General features: G+C 37.1%; 1 protein-coding gene across 7 annotated transcripts in view; it reads right to left on the bottom strand.

Annotated features, from left to right (window-relative positions):
* Pikfyve (phosphoinositide kinase, FYVE-type zinc finger containing) overlaps positions 1-14818 on the bottom strand; it is a 98812-nt gene that overhangs the window by 17465 nt on the left and 66529 nt on the right. For all 7 annotated transcript variants that reach the window (XM_029476086.2, XM_029476064.2, XM_029476091.2 and 4 more), the window contains 12 exons: positions 13622-14778; positions 10484-10584; positions 9085-9156; positions 8146-8317; positions 7196-7374; positions 5551-5664; positions 5075-5183; positions 4615-4769; positions 4063-4153; positions 2720-2780; positions 1766-1903; positions 612-732 (listed from right to left, as the gene is read on the bottom strand). In XM_029476086.2, coding sequence (XP_029331946.1) covers positions 612-732; positions 1766-1903; positions 2720-2780; positions 4063-4153; positions 4615-4769; positions 5075-5183; positions 5551-5664; positions 7196-7374; positions 8146-8317; positions 9085-9156; positions 10484-10584; positions 13622-14778 — 2470 coding nt within the window. The remainder of the gene's footprint in view (positions 1-611; positions 733-1765; positions 1904-2719; positions 2781-4062; positions 4154-4614; positions 4770-5074; positions 5184-5550; positions 5665-7195; positions 7375-8145; positions 8318-9084; positions 9157-10483; positions 10585-13621; positions 14779-14818) is intronic.

The raw sequence follows: 14818 nt of genomic DNA, 5'->3' as shown, positions 1-14818 counted from the left end.
CCCCAGTACAGGGGAATGCCAGGGCAGGGAGGAGGGAGGGAGTAGGTTGGTAAGCAGGGGGAGGGGGGGATGGGATGGGGGGTTTGTAGGGGAAACAAGGAAGGGGCATAACCTTTAAAATGTAAATAAAGAAAATATCTAATAAAAAAGAAAGAGAGAGAGAAGAGAGTAATATGACTGAACACCTAGCGTCTTTCTGTGGGCTCTGTACATAGGTACTTACTTGCATATACATACACAAGTAACACCACACACACACACACACACACACACACACACACACAGCACTAAGACACACACAAGCAAAATTTAAAAACTTACACAAGTAAGTTTTTAAAAAGATCAATGAATATTAGCACTTACCTTTACATAGATACATATATGTTGTGTATCTGTTTTCATAACTAGTGCCTTTACACACTAAACAACATTAATGTTCTCTTCTTCCATTCTCTGATATAATGATAAAACATTCTAAAAATTATACACCAAAAGCTTTCTCTTGTACTAGGACGATGTAAATTTAGACAAAAAAACAAATTTGCAGATAAACTGATCTAAGTAAGTAGAGAATAAGTAGCAAGAATGCCACTTGGTTCTGAAATACTTACAAAGGAAATGGAATGGGATTGTAGCTGTTTCCTGGAAGCAAATTAGCAAAGATGGCTTTCATGGTTGACTTTTCCTTCACCTGGCTGTCTGTGGATCCCAGCAAATGACCATCAAATACATCTAGGATAAAACATATTCTACTTATACATTAACACTCAAGAAAAACAAAGAGTAGAAGTGACTGTTTTATTTCATTTTCTCTTCAGAATATAGACAGAAATAAACTATGACTTCCATTTTCTGGTCTAAGAAAGCGGCTCTGAGGACATGAAATGGCAAGAGTAAAATCTATTCGACACTGATTCAGAGAGACCTGAAACTGAGACCATCCTGGGTCAGTGCTCTTCCCATCACAGGATCCATGAGGGAACTACTGTCTGACCATGTCACATTACTGTCACATCACTGTTACTCCTACTGAGGAACTGCCCACTGCCCACTGCCCACTACACCGGTAGCAATGGTAAAGTGATCCGAAGTTTAAAGTAGTTATTGCTTAACAAAAACAAAAACAAAAAAAAACCAAGGGACGAGAGAAGGTATAGGATTTATAATGTAAATGTTCGTTAAAAAAAAAAAAAAAAACTGGCAGAAATTTCTTTTACCTTTCAAAACAATAATAAATTTTATATACCTTAAGAAAGACACCCCCCAAAAGGTAGATACCATTAAATAATGTTGTCTTACTAGAACATTTACATACACAAAGTGATGCCCATCAAGTAGTACTACTAATAGAAGGAGGAGCGAATGAAAGGCTTTGTTTAAGAAGGCCCTTTAAATACTTTATCATTCATATGCACGAGTGTTTTGCCTGCATGTGAACCACATGCTTCACTGGGATCCAAGGAGAGGCATCAGAAGAGCAAGGAAAGAATTCTCTGAGCAGGAATTACACACAGTTGTGAGCTAACGTGGATTCTGGGAACCAGTACCAATCCTCTGGAAGAGCAGCATGTGCTCAAAACCACTGCGACATCTCTTCAGCCCCTTAAAAATGTACTTTCAACAAAAATGAACTAATTCTAACAACTAAGAAAGCATTATGTCAAAGAATTAGCCATGTTCTTCTTTTTCAGAGACACACATAAAGCAAGGAATAATCTCAGTCTTAGATTCAATGAAGTTGAGTAAACCTTGGCCCACACCTTACCTTCAGAACCACTGGCTGAATCCAGATCAGTCGGCCCTCCCACTACCTGCTCGGCCAGGGCCTCGGGAGGAGTGGGCAGCTGGAGGTGGGTGGAGCTCGTAGAGCTCTGGCTGGACAGGGTTGTCAAGAAGCGATCCTCTAAAGAAACACACAATCTTAAATGAGTCATTGAAACAAAAAGTCCACTTCACCTAATTAATACTCATAATATTTCTTAACTGTAAAATCATTTATTTCTACTTGTTAAAACAGAAATTGTACCTTTTCAAAAATTATCTAGGTCATATAACTCATGGCATAAAAATTGACACAGAAATCTAGATTGTATGACTTAACCACAACCAAATCTTGGTGACAAAACTATGTCAACCAATTCTGACCTCTACCCAACAATGCTACAATGTCTACCTAAATATTTCTCGGCTTAACAGAGAATGGAATTAGAACACTATGGGGAAACTTACATGCTCATCCTAAGAGAGAAAAAACATTGTTATCATTATTATAGAAAAATATTTTTTAAAATGGTAATTTCTTTGTAGTAGTCAGCCTATATAAATTTCCCCAGTTCCAAGATGACACCAAGTTACTGAAGAAAGAAATCTTAAATCTAAAAAATAATTTAATGATGTAAAATATAAATTAAGCATGCTAAGAGAGATTCTTGCAAATAGAATAGGAAGGCTGACTAGCACAAGCAAAAGAGAAAGTTAATGTCAGGTTTTGTTCTTCTCCTTCTGGCAGCCCTCAATACACTGTGCACATTTCTTACATCCTAGTTTATGTTCTTATAGCATACTGTATGACAGTCTCAGACCAGTAAGCATTATAAATGGTCTCTAAAGAGGAAAAGGACAATGGACAAGGGTATTAGAGAATAATGCTCATGTTAGCAGTTAGAAGCAAAAACCTCCTTAAAGGCAAGAGCAAGAGGTCACCATACTGAGGACCAACCTTTTTCTCCATTGTGAAGTCCTGGAGAAATATTCCTTGGAGATGTGTCCATTGCATTTATCTATAGAGAAATAAATACACTATTCTTAAGGATACATTTTTTTTAATCCTATTTTAAAAGTAGTCTAATCCTATGTATCTTGAAATGGCATCTACTGGTTCACTTAAAGTAACCCTATTTATATAAACATATATATATATATATATATATATAAACTACCTGAAGAGTAAAGCAATTTTCCAAAATTAAAAAAACAAGCACTAATGAAGACTATCACTATTTTACATTTTCAGAAATATCTTCGATGTCTGGCTAACTATAATACAGTTAGATTCTGTATTTATTCTACTGAGACATATTATCGCAACACCAATCCTGGCTTTAAACAGATATGCAGTTTATAAAGAGAAAACCAGCAGGCATGGACCATACTTTGAAATATTGCTGTAAATAGTAGCTCACATCTTGGCACAGATATATCTAGGAACACTTGTGTTTGTCAAGTAAGCCTACTCATCTCTTATAATCCATCCACTGAACCTTCTTAGGTCCAATCACCCATGGACAACATATAACAGAAGTACTGCAAGACCCACAAAAAATTTAGTTAGGGGTCATTTAAAGATGACCATACCACAGAGATCTTTATTTGTATCTTACATAAAATAATCCACCACTATTACCCACTGTATCACCAAAATTCTATTTTCTTCTAGGGTTTTCTACAATTAGTTTCTTTTTAACCAGGCAAATGTTTCACGAGGTAGTAACTATAGCCTGTTCACAAATGCATGCCATGTAACCTAGAAAAATGCCTAAACCGAAAAAAGCTCTCAAAATAATTTATCAAAAGGCCATGCAACAAAATTTCAAGTCAATTTTCTACTTCCCCAAAGCAGACCACCTACTGGATGATAATGTATTTTCAAGTGTATGCCTACAGACTATACTCAAAAAGGTCTCACACTAGGCACATACAAGGTGCACGTACACATGTAGGCAAAAGCACTCGCACTCATGAAAGTAAACAACTACATTTTTTTAAAAAGAAAATTAAAGACTGCGAACTCTACTCTAACTCTGAGGACCCAGAGCACTTCCTCTGTTATATCTTCTACACTGTCTCAGGTACAGTCGCCTTTTTACAAATACTCAAATAAATATATTATAACATATTATTTTAATTGGCATTAAAATATAAAAGTAATCCAGATCATATATCCCTGAAAATTCACACATGACAGAAAACTTTATGCATTAAATTACTACTCCTAATTGTTAGAAGTGGAATTAACTATATTTCTATCGATGAAACAACAAAGACAACGCTACACATTATTACCTTGCTTTCTTCACCTTGTCTCAGTCTCCCAGGACTGGGAGGAACTGAAGGCCTCTTTCTACCTTTTTCCTGCTGGAAGAGGTCCTGCAACCTATAGCCACAGGCAAAAAGGACATGGTTTTGTTTTCAGTACTTTAAATTCTACTTATAAACTTTTTCTTGTTATAAACTTTAAAGTTGTACCTAGCCACTACTGAATTATTATGATAGTCAAAGATGATTCACAGTCTCACTCAGTAGCACACACACTTGAAACAGCAATGAGGGCTATTTCCTCTTATCTTAACAAACTATGTAAAGGCTGCAATATGTTTTAAAGAATGAACACAACAAAGGGAAAAAAAAAACCTTTATAACTAAGAAAATGGAGCATCTATAATCAATGAGGATATTTAATTTTAAAAACTGGGATTAGGGATTTAGCTAAGTAACAAAGTACTGCCTAACAAACACATTGCCTTGGTTTGGTCCCCAGAAACAGAAAATAACTTTTGGAATACTATGGTAGAACAAATTTGGCAATGCTATGGACAAAGCCCAACAAAGCCATACCTGCTGTTCCACGCCTGGAGCACCTCACAGAGGCTTTGCTTCTTGGCAATCAGTGACTCAAAAATGGACTGCAGTTGCTGAGGGGTATCCACAGAGGAAGACATGAGCCTTGCTTGCATCTTCTCTGTCCAGTTCTTAAACTCACCCTCTTCCATCTGGAAAGCAATAGAAACAAGTTTGGTCAGCTTAGACACCAGAGAGACAGAGGAATTTCTAGGAAACAACAGCTTCTAGATTTTCTTTCTTTTTTTTTAAGATTTATTTATTATTATATATAAGTACTCCATAGCTATCTTCAGACACACCAGAAGAGGGCTTCAGATCTCATTACGGATGGTTATGAGTCACCATGTAGTTGCTGGGATTTGAACTCAGGACCTTCAGAAGAGCAGTCAGTGCTCTTAACCACTGAGCCATCTCTCCAGCCTGCTTCTAGATTTTTTATAGAAGAAACAATTACCTCCTTTTGTGCAAAGATATCTTCCATCTTTTCCTCTCTGGTTTTGCTAAATGTATCCGTTTTCAAGGATGCAAGTCTCTCATCAACAGCTAGGTACACCTGTGAAACCCTAAAAGTGATGAAAGAGCACCACATGTCAGAGGACTTGAAATCAAACTATTCCACAGAAACTAGGGGAAAGGCAGTTTATATAAAACCATAGCTAAAGTGAATTCTCATCAAAAATCATGTGGAATTTTACAAAGCAAAACAAGGTATCAAAGGATTTACTTCAAAGTTATAAGTTGTCAGTTATTACAACATTATTTGAACTTTTCTTTTTCCCACTGAGCACACACTATCTATTATATTATATAGATATAATCAGAAGATGAAAGTTACTCATATTTCAAAAGAAGAGTTAAACTGACAATAAATCACCATGGACTACAAACATGACCAAGCAAAAATGGATGACCAAAGTAACTAAAACCTACTTCTGAAAAAAGTCCTTGAGGTCCTGAAGAAGAGATACCTTCAGTGGGGCTTGACGCTTAATGAATATTTTTGGTAGTGGAACACATACTTCAAGAAGCCGAATAGGAGAGTAACTGAGGAAAGAAACAGTAACAGGAGAAAATGAATACTACTTTAATGATTTATACACAGCATATACATATGTATGCAAATGTTTAATTAAATTCTATTGAACATAAGAGAAAATAATGTTTTCTATAAAAACTAAGTTTCATAAAGACAAAAAATAACTTTCAACCCCCAGAAGTATCTTTGCTAGTATTGAGAGGATTCTGTTTATCCTTGCACTGTGGTGCTGTTATTTACCCCTCTGAAGGGCCATCTGCTATAAAAATAGCAATGACTTTAGTGCAAACTTTTGCTATGGCTCTCAAGGACCTTTATAAAGTTAAAAAAAAAAGTACTTATTAACTCCCAGCTCTTGAGGGTTCTTCATGCATCTTTACTTCCTTTCCACCAGAGGTACAGACTAGTAAATGCATACATCCTACATCCTATATTTATGGTTAAAAGCCTTTGCTTTAAAAAGAAAATTCTATTTAATAAATATTTCATGAGTATACTATGTCAGATATGGTTTTAAATACCTAGAATACAGCATCAAAATTCATGCCCTCATGACTTAGGAATAATGAAATGTGGCTAATAAACAAAATGTAAATATTTAAGTATCTTTATCAGAGCTCTATGGAAAAATAATAATGAGCAAAGAATGAAGCATGAAGATCTAAAGAGAGAGCGCTGGTAAGGAAGGAAACAGGTAGGTATCTGAGGGACAAGCAGCTGAGAGAAGGAAGGATAAGTACAAGGCTCCCAGGTAGGCACCTACCTGGCACAGCAGAAGGCAGGCCAGAGCCAGAGAGACCTCAGCAGAGTGACTGTGAGCAGTAGGAGGTGAGAACACAGGCCCTGAGCAACCAGAGTATGTAAGAGTATGTAAGGGTTTGGAAGCCAGAAACTGGATTCTGGCCTCTACTTGCAATACTTTTGGAATTTCTACAGCAGCATAAGGAACAGCTGATTTTCCTGGAACAGGCTCACATTTTTGACTGCTGAACAGAGCTAAGAGCTGGCTACAGGAATAAGACTAAGGGAGTCTGTCCAGAGTTACTATGGTAACATCCTGCTAAAACAAAAGAACGGCATGCCTAGAGCAGTGAAGTAGTAGTATTAGTAGTTTCTGAGGACAGCGCTTAAGGTGTTCTCACATTTGATACTGCAACGGTGAGTATTTATTCCTTGAACTTGGAATTTTAGCTTTGTTAGAAGTATCTTAGGATCTTCATGGTAATTTCTCAACAAAAATCTCAGATTTGCAGATGCCAAAACAATGGTCAAGAGTGAGTCAGGAAGCAGAAAAATCAATCACCTGACTGCTCCATGGGTGAAATATACAAGATTATTATCCTTGCTTATAATAGAACAATAATACTACCTAGTTCTTGGGATAAAGGGTAACTAACACTAAAAGCTCTTAAAGTATAGCCCTCTGCATTTGTAGGTTTAGAGACAGGGGAGGACATCTATGCCCAAATTCAATCCAATAGTGGAAGTGTTCTATCTATAAGGAATGTGATAATACACACGATCCTTTTGCCTTCTTACCTGAAAGATGCCACCATCTGGTTATAAGAGAAATACTGGTGATAATCATGGTGGATAGAGTGACCGCAGGGCTCAGCGTTGGCTCTGCGTGTGTACTGGTGGCCATAAAATCGAAGTTCAAGGTACTTTGCAAATGACATAGACCAGGATTCATTTGAAAGAGCAACAACTGGTGTTACCTGAAGTTCAGGGGGGAAAAGTAATAACTTACAGACTAAGAATCTCACTTTTGAAAGATGTATTCTATGTTTCAAGACGAACAACATACTCTGACACATAAGATTACATAAATATATAAATAAATAAAATTATATAAATAAATAAATCATAACCTAAACTTATGCTATTTCTCCTAAGATGGATTGAACCCATTTAATAAAAAATAAGCAATTAAAAAAAATCACAATACTGACATCAAATATTTTTTCAGAGTTAGAAGAGATAGTTCAAAGAAATTAAATACATGTCCATGTCATTTTTTTAAGATTAATATAAAAACCAATACAGAGCATTTTCAACAAAGCCCCATCTACATTTTTTCAGAATACTTGTTGATACAGACTCAGATTTGTTAGGTAAATATTTTAATACACTGTAGTTACTGCTTTATAAGTCTATTTCCTCCTCTACAAGCCATTCCTTATTCTCTTTCTATTCTATTCCTAAGGTGCAAAATCGTACCTAAAACACAGAAAGGATTGTCTGCTAAATTAACATATATAAGTTATCAAAATATAATTTCAATATATTTCTTGAACAAGGTATACATATTTTATGTAATGACATATATTCTTTCAATGAAGTGTAAAAGCATATTAGGTTAAGCATATAGCACAAGAAAGTTATGTGAAGATCACAACAACAAATAACAAAGTTCAAAATCTACATCCCCCCAAAACTATACAAACAGAAGGAAATGTTATAGGAAATATGTCAGTAGCAGCACATACTTGTTTGCAGATTCTGCACCAGGAGTATGTGAGAATTGTATGTTGATATCCAGGCACTGGAGAATCCAACTCCTTCAGAATTATCTGTACACAGCCTTGGCCATGAACAAAGCGTCGAATGTGATGAACCATGGGGGTGTCACAGAACATGCTCGGACACTGGTAAGAAGACCTGGGACAAACAAGAGAATCTTTCTCACATTAAATTTGAAACAGTCCACATAGCAAGTACCGAGTGATCACAGCCACAACCAAGAAAGTACGGCAGCAGCTCTAGAATAATGACAGACAGTGCACAATCTAAACAGGTTGCACACTGCTCTGAGCTGTCTTAAACTGAAGCATGGTAGAAGTTCTCATTTGCCATAACACTTTCTAATGTCCAATTTCAAACAACAGTAAAACCCAGACATTTCTAAGGACTTTTCCCAGTAAAAGAAGGTGGTAACATTAACTCGCTCATGCCATGCTGTGACGCTTAACTGGAAACACCAATGAAACGTAAAATGATGTCGAGCTGCCCCAAGCCTGCTTCTCACTTCAATCACTATAAACATAGACATACTAAAAAAGTCTTGGAATGTAAGAATGTAAGAATGTAAGAAGAAAGACTGGAAAGTATATCATAAAGATATACTCTGACATGTGATGTAAAAATAAGAACCATCAACAATACTTGATATTCAACTCAAAATGTTTAGCTTGAAATTCTGGACTTCAAAACTGCTTAATAATTAATCCAGCACTTGGGAGGCAGATCTATGTGAGTTCCAGACCAGCCTAGTCTACAGAGTCAGTTCCAGGCCAGCCAAGGCTATATAGAGAGACATTTTCTCAAAAATAAATAAATAGATAAATAAATAAATAAATAAATAAATAAATAAATAAATAAATAAATAGCAAAGCATAATAAATCATAAGGAAGATATCGACTTTTACCTGAAACAGTATCTTTCTAAAAATATTCCCAGTGTAAGGTCATTCTTTCCATAAAACTCCATTGTTACAATCCTAAAAGAGATGATTTCTTAGAAATATGGCAACATTACCACAAAAACCATATTCTAATTATTAACTATGCTTATGATGAAGTACTAAAGAAAAACATATCTAATGATGCTGTGGAACAGGTTTACCTCATCCTGTCAAACAAGTGTAGACTAGCCACACTATAGCATCGTTTCCACTCCTACTTCGTTAGTATCTTTAAAAAATTATTAAATGAGAATGCACAAACTGTAAAATAAATGGAATAAAACTGACTTGCATTAGGAAGAGGTAAAACTGTCTTTCAGTTTCAATCCCAATCAATATTGGGGAGAAAAAAAAAGACAGTGCCCTTCTGCCCTCTAGTCACTGAATATGGAAAACAGCTCCTAACTTTACCTAACACAACTAACCAAAATTAGAGACTTTGCATGTATGCTTGTTAAAATCTGTATCCTTAGTATTACCTAAGGAGTCCATTAATTTCTAAGGGAAAAAAACCCTACACACTTTCAGAAAATCATGCTTAAAGTTGTCCTGGAACTACACAAGCTTCAAGAAAAAAAAATTTTGTTGGAAATAAATGTTTTATTATGGAAGCAGCACTACCAAAAACAAACAAACAACGAATAACAATGAGAAAGGGAGTGAGGCTGAGCACAGCATCCGTGCATGCATTCGATGCTCTCCCCTGAACGCTGGCTTCCTATCATCAGTTACTTCAAGCACTAGCTTCTGTGACTTTCCCTGTCATGAAGGACTGTATCCTTCAACTATGAACCAAATAACCCTTTCTCCTTTAGGATGCTTTTGACAGATAATTTTTTAACCTAACAACAAAAACCTAACAGGCATGTAAGGTCTTTATGGCTATGACTAGAAATATAACAACATTATAAAATGTGTTTGTCTCTATAAATTTATTTAAGACATTTGCAAGAAGAACACACTAATGAGATAAAAGGTTGGTCTGGTAGTATAACTCAGTGATAGAACTACAAACAGTAAGATAAAGGGCTGACTCTTTTATAAAACTATGCAAAGGGAAACCTACCTAAATTGTACATGCTTATAATCAAAATGTAAACTTCTGGTTTCAAAAACCAGCTTTTGTGGATCAACTTTGTAAGTTCTATAATACAAACATTTCTCTTTCCTCTCTCTGAATTTTTTCATTCTTACTTAAGGTACAATTATTTATTCATGAACAAAAACCCTTCACAGTTACTTCATAAGTTTAAATATTCTATCAGTTCACATGTGACCATCAATGTATCATAACTAAAAGCAGGCATTATTTATGTTATTGGAATTCCACTACTAGGTGCACTAGTGCACACAAGCATCCTACCAAGGACTGACACAAGCACTGGGAGCATTGCTGGACTGGGCAGAAGAGCTGCTGAAGAGCACACAGAGCCTCTGGTGGTTAGCAGGATTCAGACAGTCCACCTGAAGAACAAGGAACAGATGAGCACCTAAGTCAGAACACAGCTCCTAACCAATTCACTGACGCAGAACCTGTTGCACTCAGTTAATAGTCTTCTGTTATCACTACTGGATGCTTGTGAAGACTTACAAAAGGCTAACTATAAGAGCAGCCTAGTTTTGAACACAGACTATTTCAGAACTCTAAGGTAAACTTAAGTGTAAAGTAACTGGGGTTGGAGTGTAACATAAATGAGGTCCTGGTTATACCCAAAGCTAACCTGAAAGGGGAAGAGAACTAACAAGTTTGATTCTTAACATAAACATTCCATTTTCTCAAAATTGCATTATATTCTGGAAGAACTAATTAGTTAAAATATATTCCTATGAAACAATATGACCTGACAGATAGACATGGTATCAATCCATGGTGCCTAGAGATCTAAATGCTGAGATATTTTTTCACCTGTGCTTTTTCCTGTTCCCTGTTAAAATTCAATAGTAAAGTCCTTCCTCCTTAGATGTCATCCCACCTATCACACTATGTAGTCTGCACAACTAAAGAGCAACTCACACCAACATGGTGGCACATGCATAAAATGCCAGCACTTGGGAGGTACAGTCTAGAGGATCACGAGTTTAATGTCTTCCTCAACTAGATTTTGATGCCAGCCTACAAGAAACAAACCAACAAGCACTAAAAGAAAAACTATTCTTTTTTGTTTATTCACACTATTCAAATAAACATACATGCACAATCATACATGTTCATATACACATACATATACAAAGGTGATTTTGTTTTCACTGAAGTGAGATATGCTACAAAAATGAATTAATATAACTTGTTTTGAGGACATGCTAAACTATATCCATCCATAATGTTTTATTCCAATATAGCATAACTTTAAAGTTGTATTTTTAAAAAATCATACATGGAATTAATTCCATGACAAGCTTTTTAGTAGTTCAGAAGTTATCATGGGTTTTATACAGATCATATAGGGACCAACCTACCCTTTGATATGGGTTGAATATGAATGATGCCCATGCCCAAGAATCCTGTATTTAAAGTTTTCCTCAACTGGGATGCTATGTTAGACATACTAGAAACTATAATGTGGGGCCTACATGGAAGTAGATCACTGAGGGAGTCTCCCTGAAGCCTGTATCTTATCCCAGGCCCTTCGACTTCTCTCTGCTTATCTGCTGTGAAGTGAATAACCTCTGCCAGACTCTAACTACTGTGAATAATGGAGTCAAGGAGTATGGACTGAAGCCTATGACTCATGAGCTAAAATAAACTCCCTTAAATTGTTTAATGTCACGTATTTGTTATATCTGCAAAACATAATGCAATCCTTTTAACTACAAAAAAATGGATATAATAAAGTGCTTCAACAAACATTCTTGTACATATATTCTTACAAGCAAGCATCCTCACATAGATATATTTAAATCATTCAAGAATAGAGAAGTTGGAATCCTGAGTCAAAGGTGTATAAAACTACATGTAAAATAAGACAGTACATGTAAATATCCTCAGCACCTTCTATAAATTTATACAAAAGCATTCAAAATTTCTTGACTCTCACTATAGTTCTGTGTGAGTCTCACAAACAATTGTTTAGCACCACCATTTAATATTTCCTTGACTAACAGTGAAGCTAGATTATTTTTTGTTTTAACGAACTGCATTTAATCTAATGAAAGATTTCTTCATAAGTTTCAATTTAAGTCATGTACACATCGACAAGTAGATCTTCCTTAAACATCTTTAATTTCTATATCTAAACAGATGTAGTTAAATAACGATATATAATTTTTACTCTTAGATAGATGTGTGTGTGTGTGTGTGTGTGTGTGTGTGTGTGTATACTCCTAGCATTAAGGAGGTACAGGCAAGATTATAAACTCAAGATCAGCCAGGATCACATAATGAGACCTATGAAGATTAGCATTGTTACCTTAACATAACTTAGAATCAACTAGGAAGAGAGTCTCAATAAAGGATTCTCTACACTGGTTTGGAAGATGGGCTTATCTGAGTGATTGTCTTAAGTTAAAATGTGAGAAGACCCACTATAGGTGGCACCATTCCCTAGCAAAAGGTCCTGAACTGTTTAAGTACTGAGAAATAGAACTGAGCACAAGCAAGCAGACAGCATATACATATTTCTTTCGCTTTGTTCCTAAATCTGGTGGTATCTTAAATTACTTCAAGTTCCTTAAAGTAACCTTTATTTGCCCTTATTGATGGGCTGTAAACCCAGAATTATAAGCTAAATAAACTCTTCCATAAGCTGTCTTTTTGTCAGAGTATGTGACCACAGAAAGAAAGAAAGAGATAGAGGGAGGAAGAAGAGGGAGGGAGGAAGAAGAGGGAGAGGGAGAGGGAGAGGGAGAGGGAGAGGGAGAGGGAGAGGGAGAGGGAGAGGGAGAGGGAGAGGGAGAGGGAGAGGGAGAGGGAGAGGGAGAGGGAGAGGGAGAGGGAGAGGGAGAGGGAGAGGGAGAGGGAGAGGGAGAGGGAGAGGGAGGAGAGGGAGGAGAGGGAGAGGGAGAGGGAGAGGGAGAGGGAGAGGGAGAGGGAGAGGGAGAGGGAGAGGGAGAGGGAGAGGGAGAGGGAGAGGGAGAGGGAGAGGGAGAGGGAGAGGGAGAGGGAGAGGGAGAGGGAGAGGGAGAGGGAGAGGGAGGAGAGAGGAAAAGAAACTAAAACAAAAACAAGACCTATCTTAAAGCACTGAAAAAGTCAAGAGCTACATCATCACACTTAAGCAATACAGACAGAAACTTAAAACAACTACACACTTTCCCTTAGTTCAAGCCCTTCCTACTACAAGTGCATATTAAAATCCAAAATCCCAGTTTTGTTGCCTTATGAATCTACTTTTCTACTTCATATATAAGCCACCAGACTCAAGAAGAAGAAAGGAAATAAACAAGAGTAAATATTTTAAAAGTCTGCATGTAATTTGTCATATTGTTTTTTTTAAATCTTGCCTCAGTAATTTTTCAACAGACAAAACATTCTAATCTTACCCAGTCAAGAGTGACGTCCTACCTTTGCTGGCCATATTACATCACTTGGGATCAATCCCCTCTCTTCATCACTCTCAGTTTTGTTTCCTGGTTTTCCACCTGAAGTACATGATGCATCTTTTGAATGGACAAAAGGGTCCAAATGTTTTGACTGAATTCTTCCTCCTCTAGCTCGATAATCAGCTAGCATTCTACCCAAGGTCTGGCTGTCACCCAGATGTTCAGCAATCCTGGTGCTCACTAGTTCATGTGAGGGTAAGACTTGAATAGACTTGGCCTGAACACTGCCATTCATGCCCTGAAGTCCAGAGAGATCCCTGAGCAGCTGTTTCTTCCTCCTGCTCTCCATTTCCATCACCTCTTTGTTGAGAAGAGGAGACCAGTAAATCTGCTCTGGAAAATAATCTCGAGTTGAGCATCTCATCCCCTTTTCAGTTAAAAGGAAAGGTTCACGGAATGTAATAACTGGAGAGATACAGAGGATTACGTCTTTTAATTCCTGTTTAAATGTCAAGGCATAAGTCTTTCGTTGATCTTCAGAGGAGGTGACTTCCTCAGTAACATACATTCCGGTGTCATCCTGTAGAGGGTCTCTAAAAGCTTTCATCTGGCTTTTGGGATCCTGTTGCTCATCTGTTTGTTGTGATGTCTCTGGTTGTTCATTTCCTACAGCATCCTGTTGATCCATATGGAGAGGCAACAATGACTCTGGTACCAATGCAAAGAGAGCACAGGGGATACCTGCTGGGCAAGTGGGGGTGGTATAATCTTGATGCTTCAAAGAGGCAACAGCTTGTGGAATACTTTTATTGTCTAGTTCACCCTTCTCTAGCACAGTCCTTGATTCCAACAAAGTGCTATCGTCAGAAGACAGGGCCTCACGAGGGCACTCAGGATCCTGAGGAAGGGAGCTGCCACTGACCTGCTCCTGAGAGGCTCCCTCTTCACCCCGTCCCTCCGTCAGAAGATGGAACGAAGGGCTTTGCATTAACGTTGGAGGCATAGCGAACTCATCCATGAGAAAAGAGATTTCTAGCTGAGAATGATAAGCTACACAGATCATAAATATTAGGATCTCCTTAACTCGAGCCAGCTCATAATCAGAGCCTCCTCTGAGCTTGATTGTGCAGCCTAGGTGCTGTGGACAGCCTTCAAAAAACATCAGTGTTTTGGTTTGTTCTACAAATAAATAAATAAATAAATAAAATGAAGAGACTTA

Source organism: Mus caroli, unplaced genomic scaffold (genome assembly GCF_978045245.1).
Source record: "Mus caroli unplaced genomic scaffold, Mus_caroli_1 scaffold_1, whole genome shotgun sequence".
Classification (NCBI taxonomy): domain Eukaryota; kingdom Metazoa; phylum Chordata; class Mammalia; order Rodentia; family Muridae; genus Mus; species Mus caroli.
This window is presented reverse-complemented; position numbering and strand designations above follow the sequence as displayed.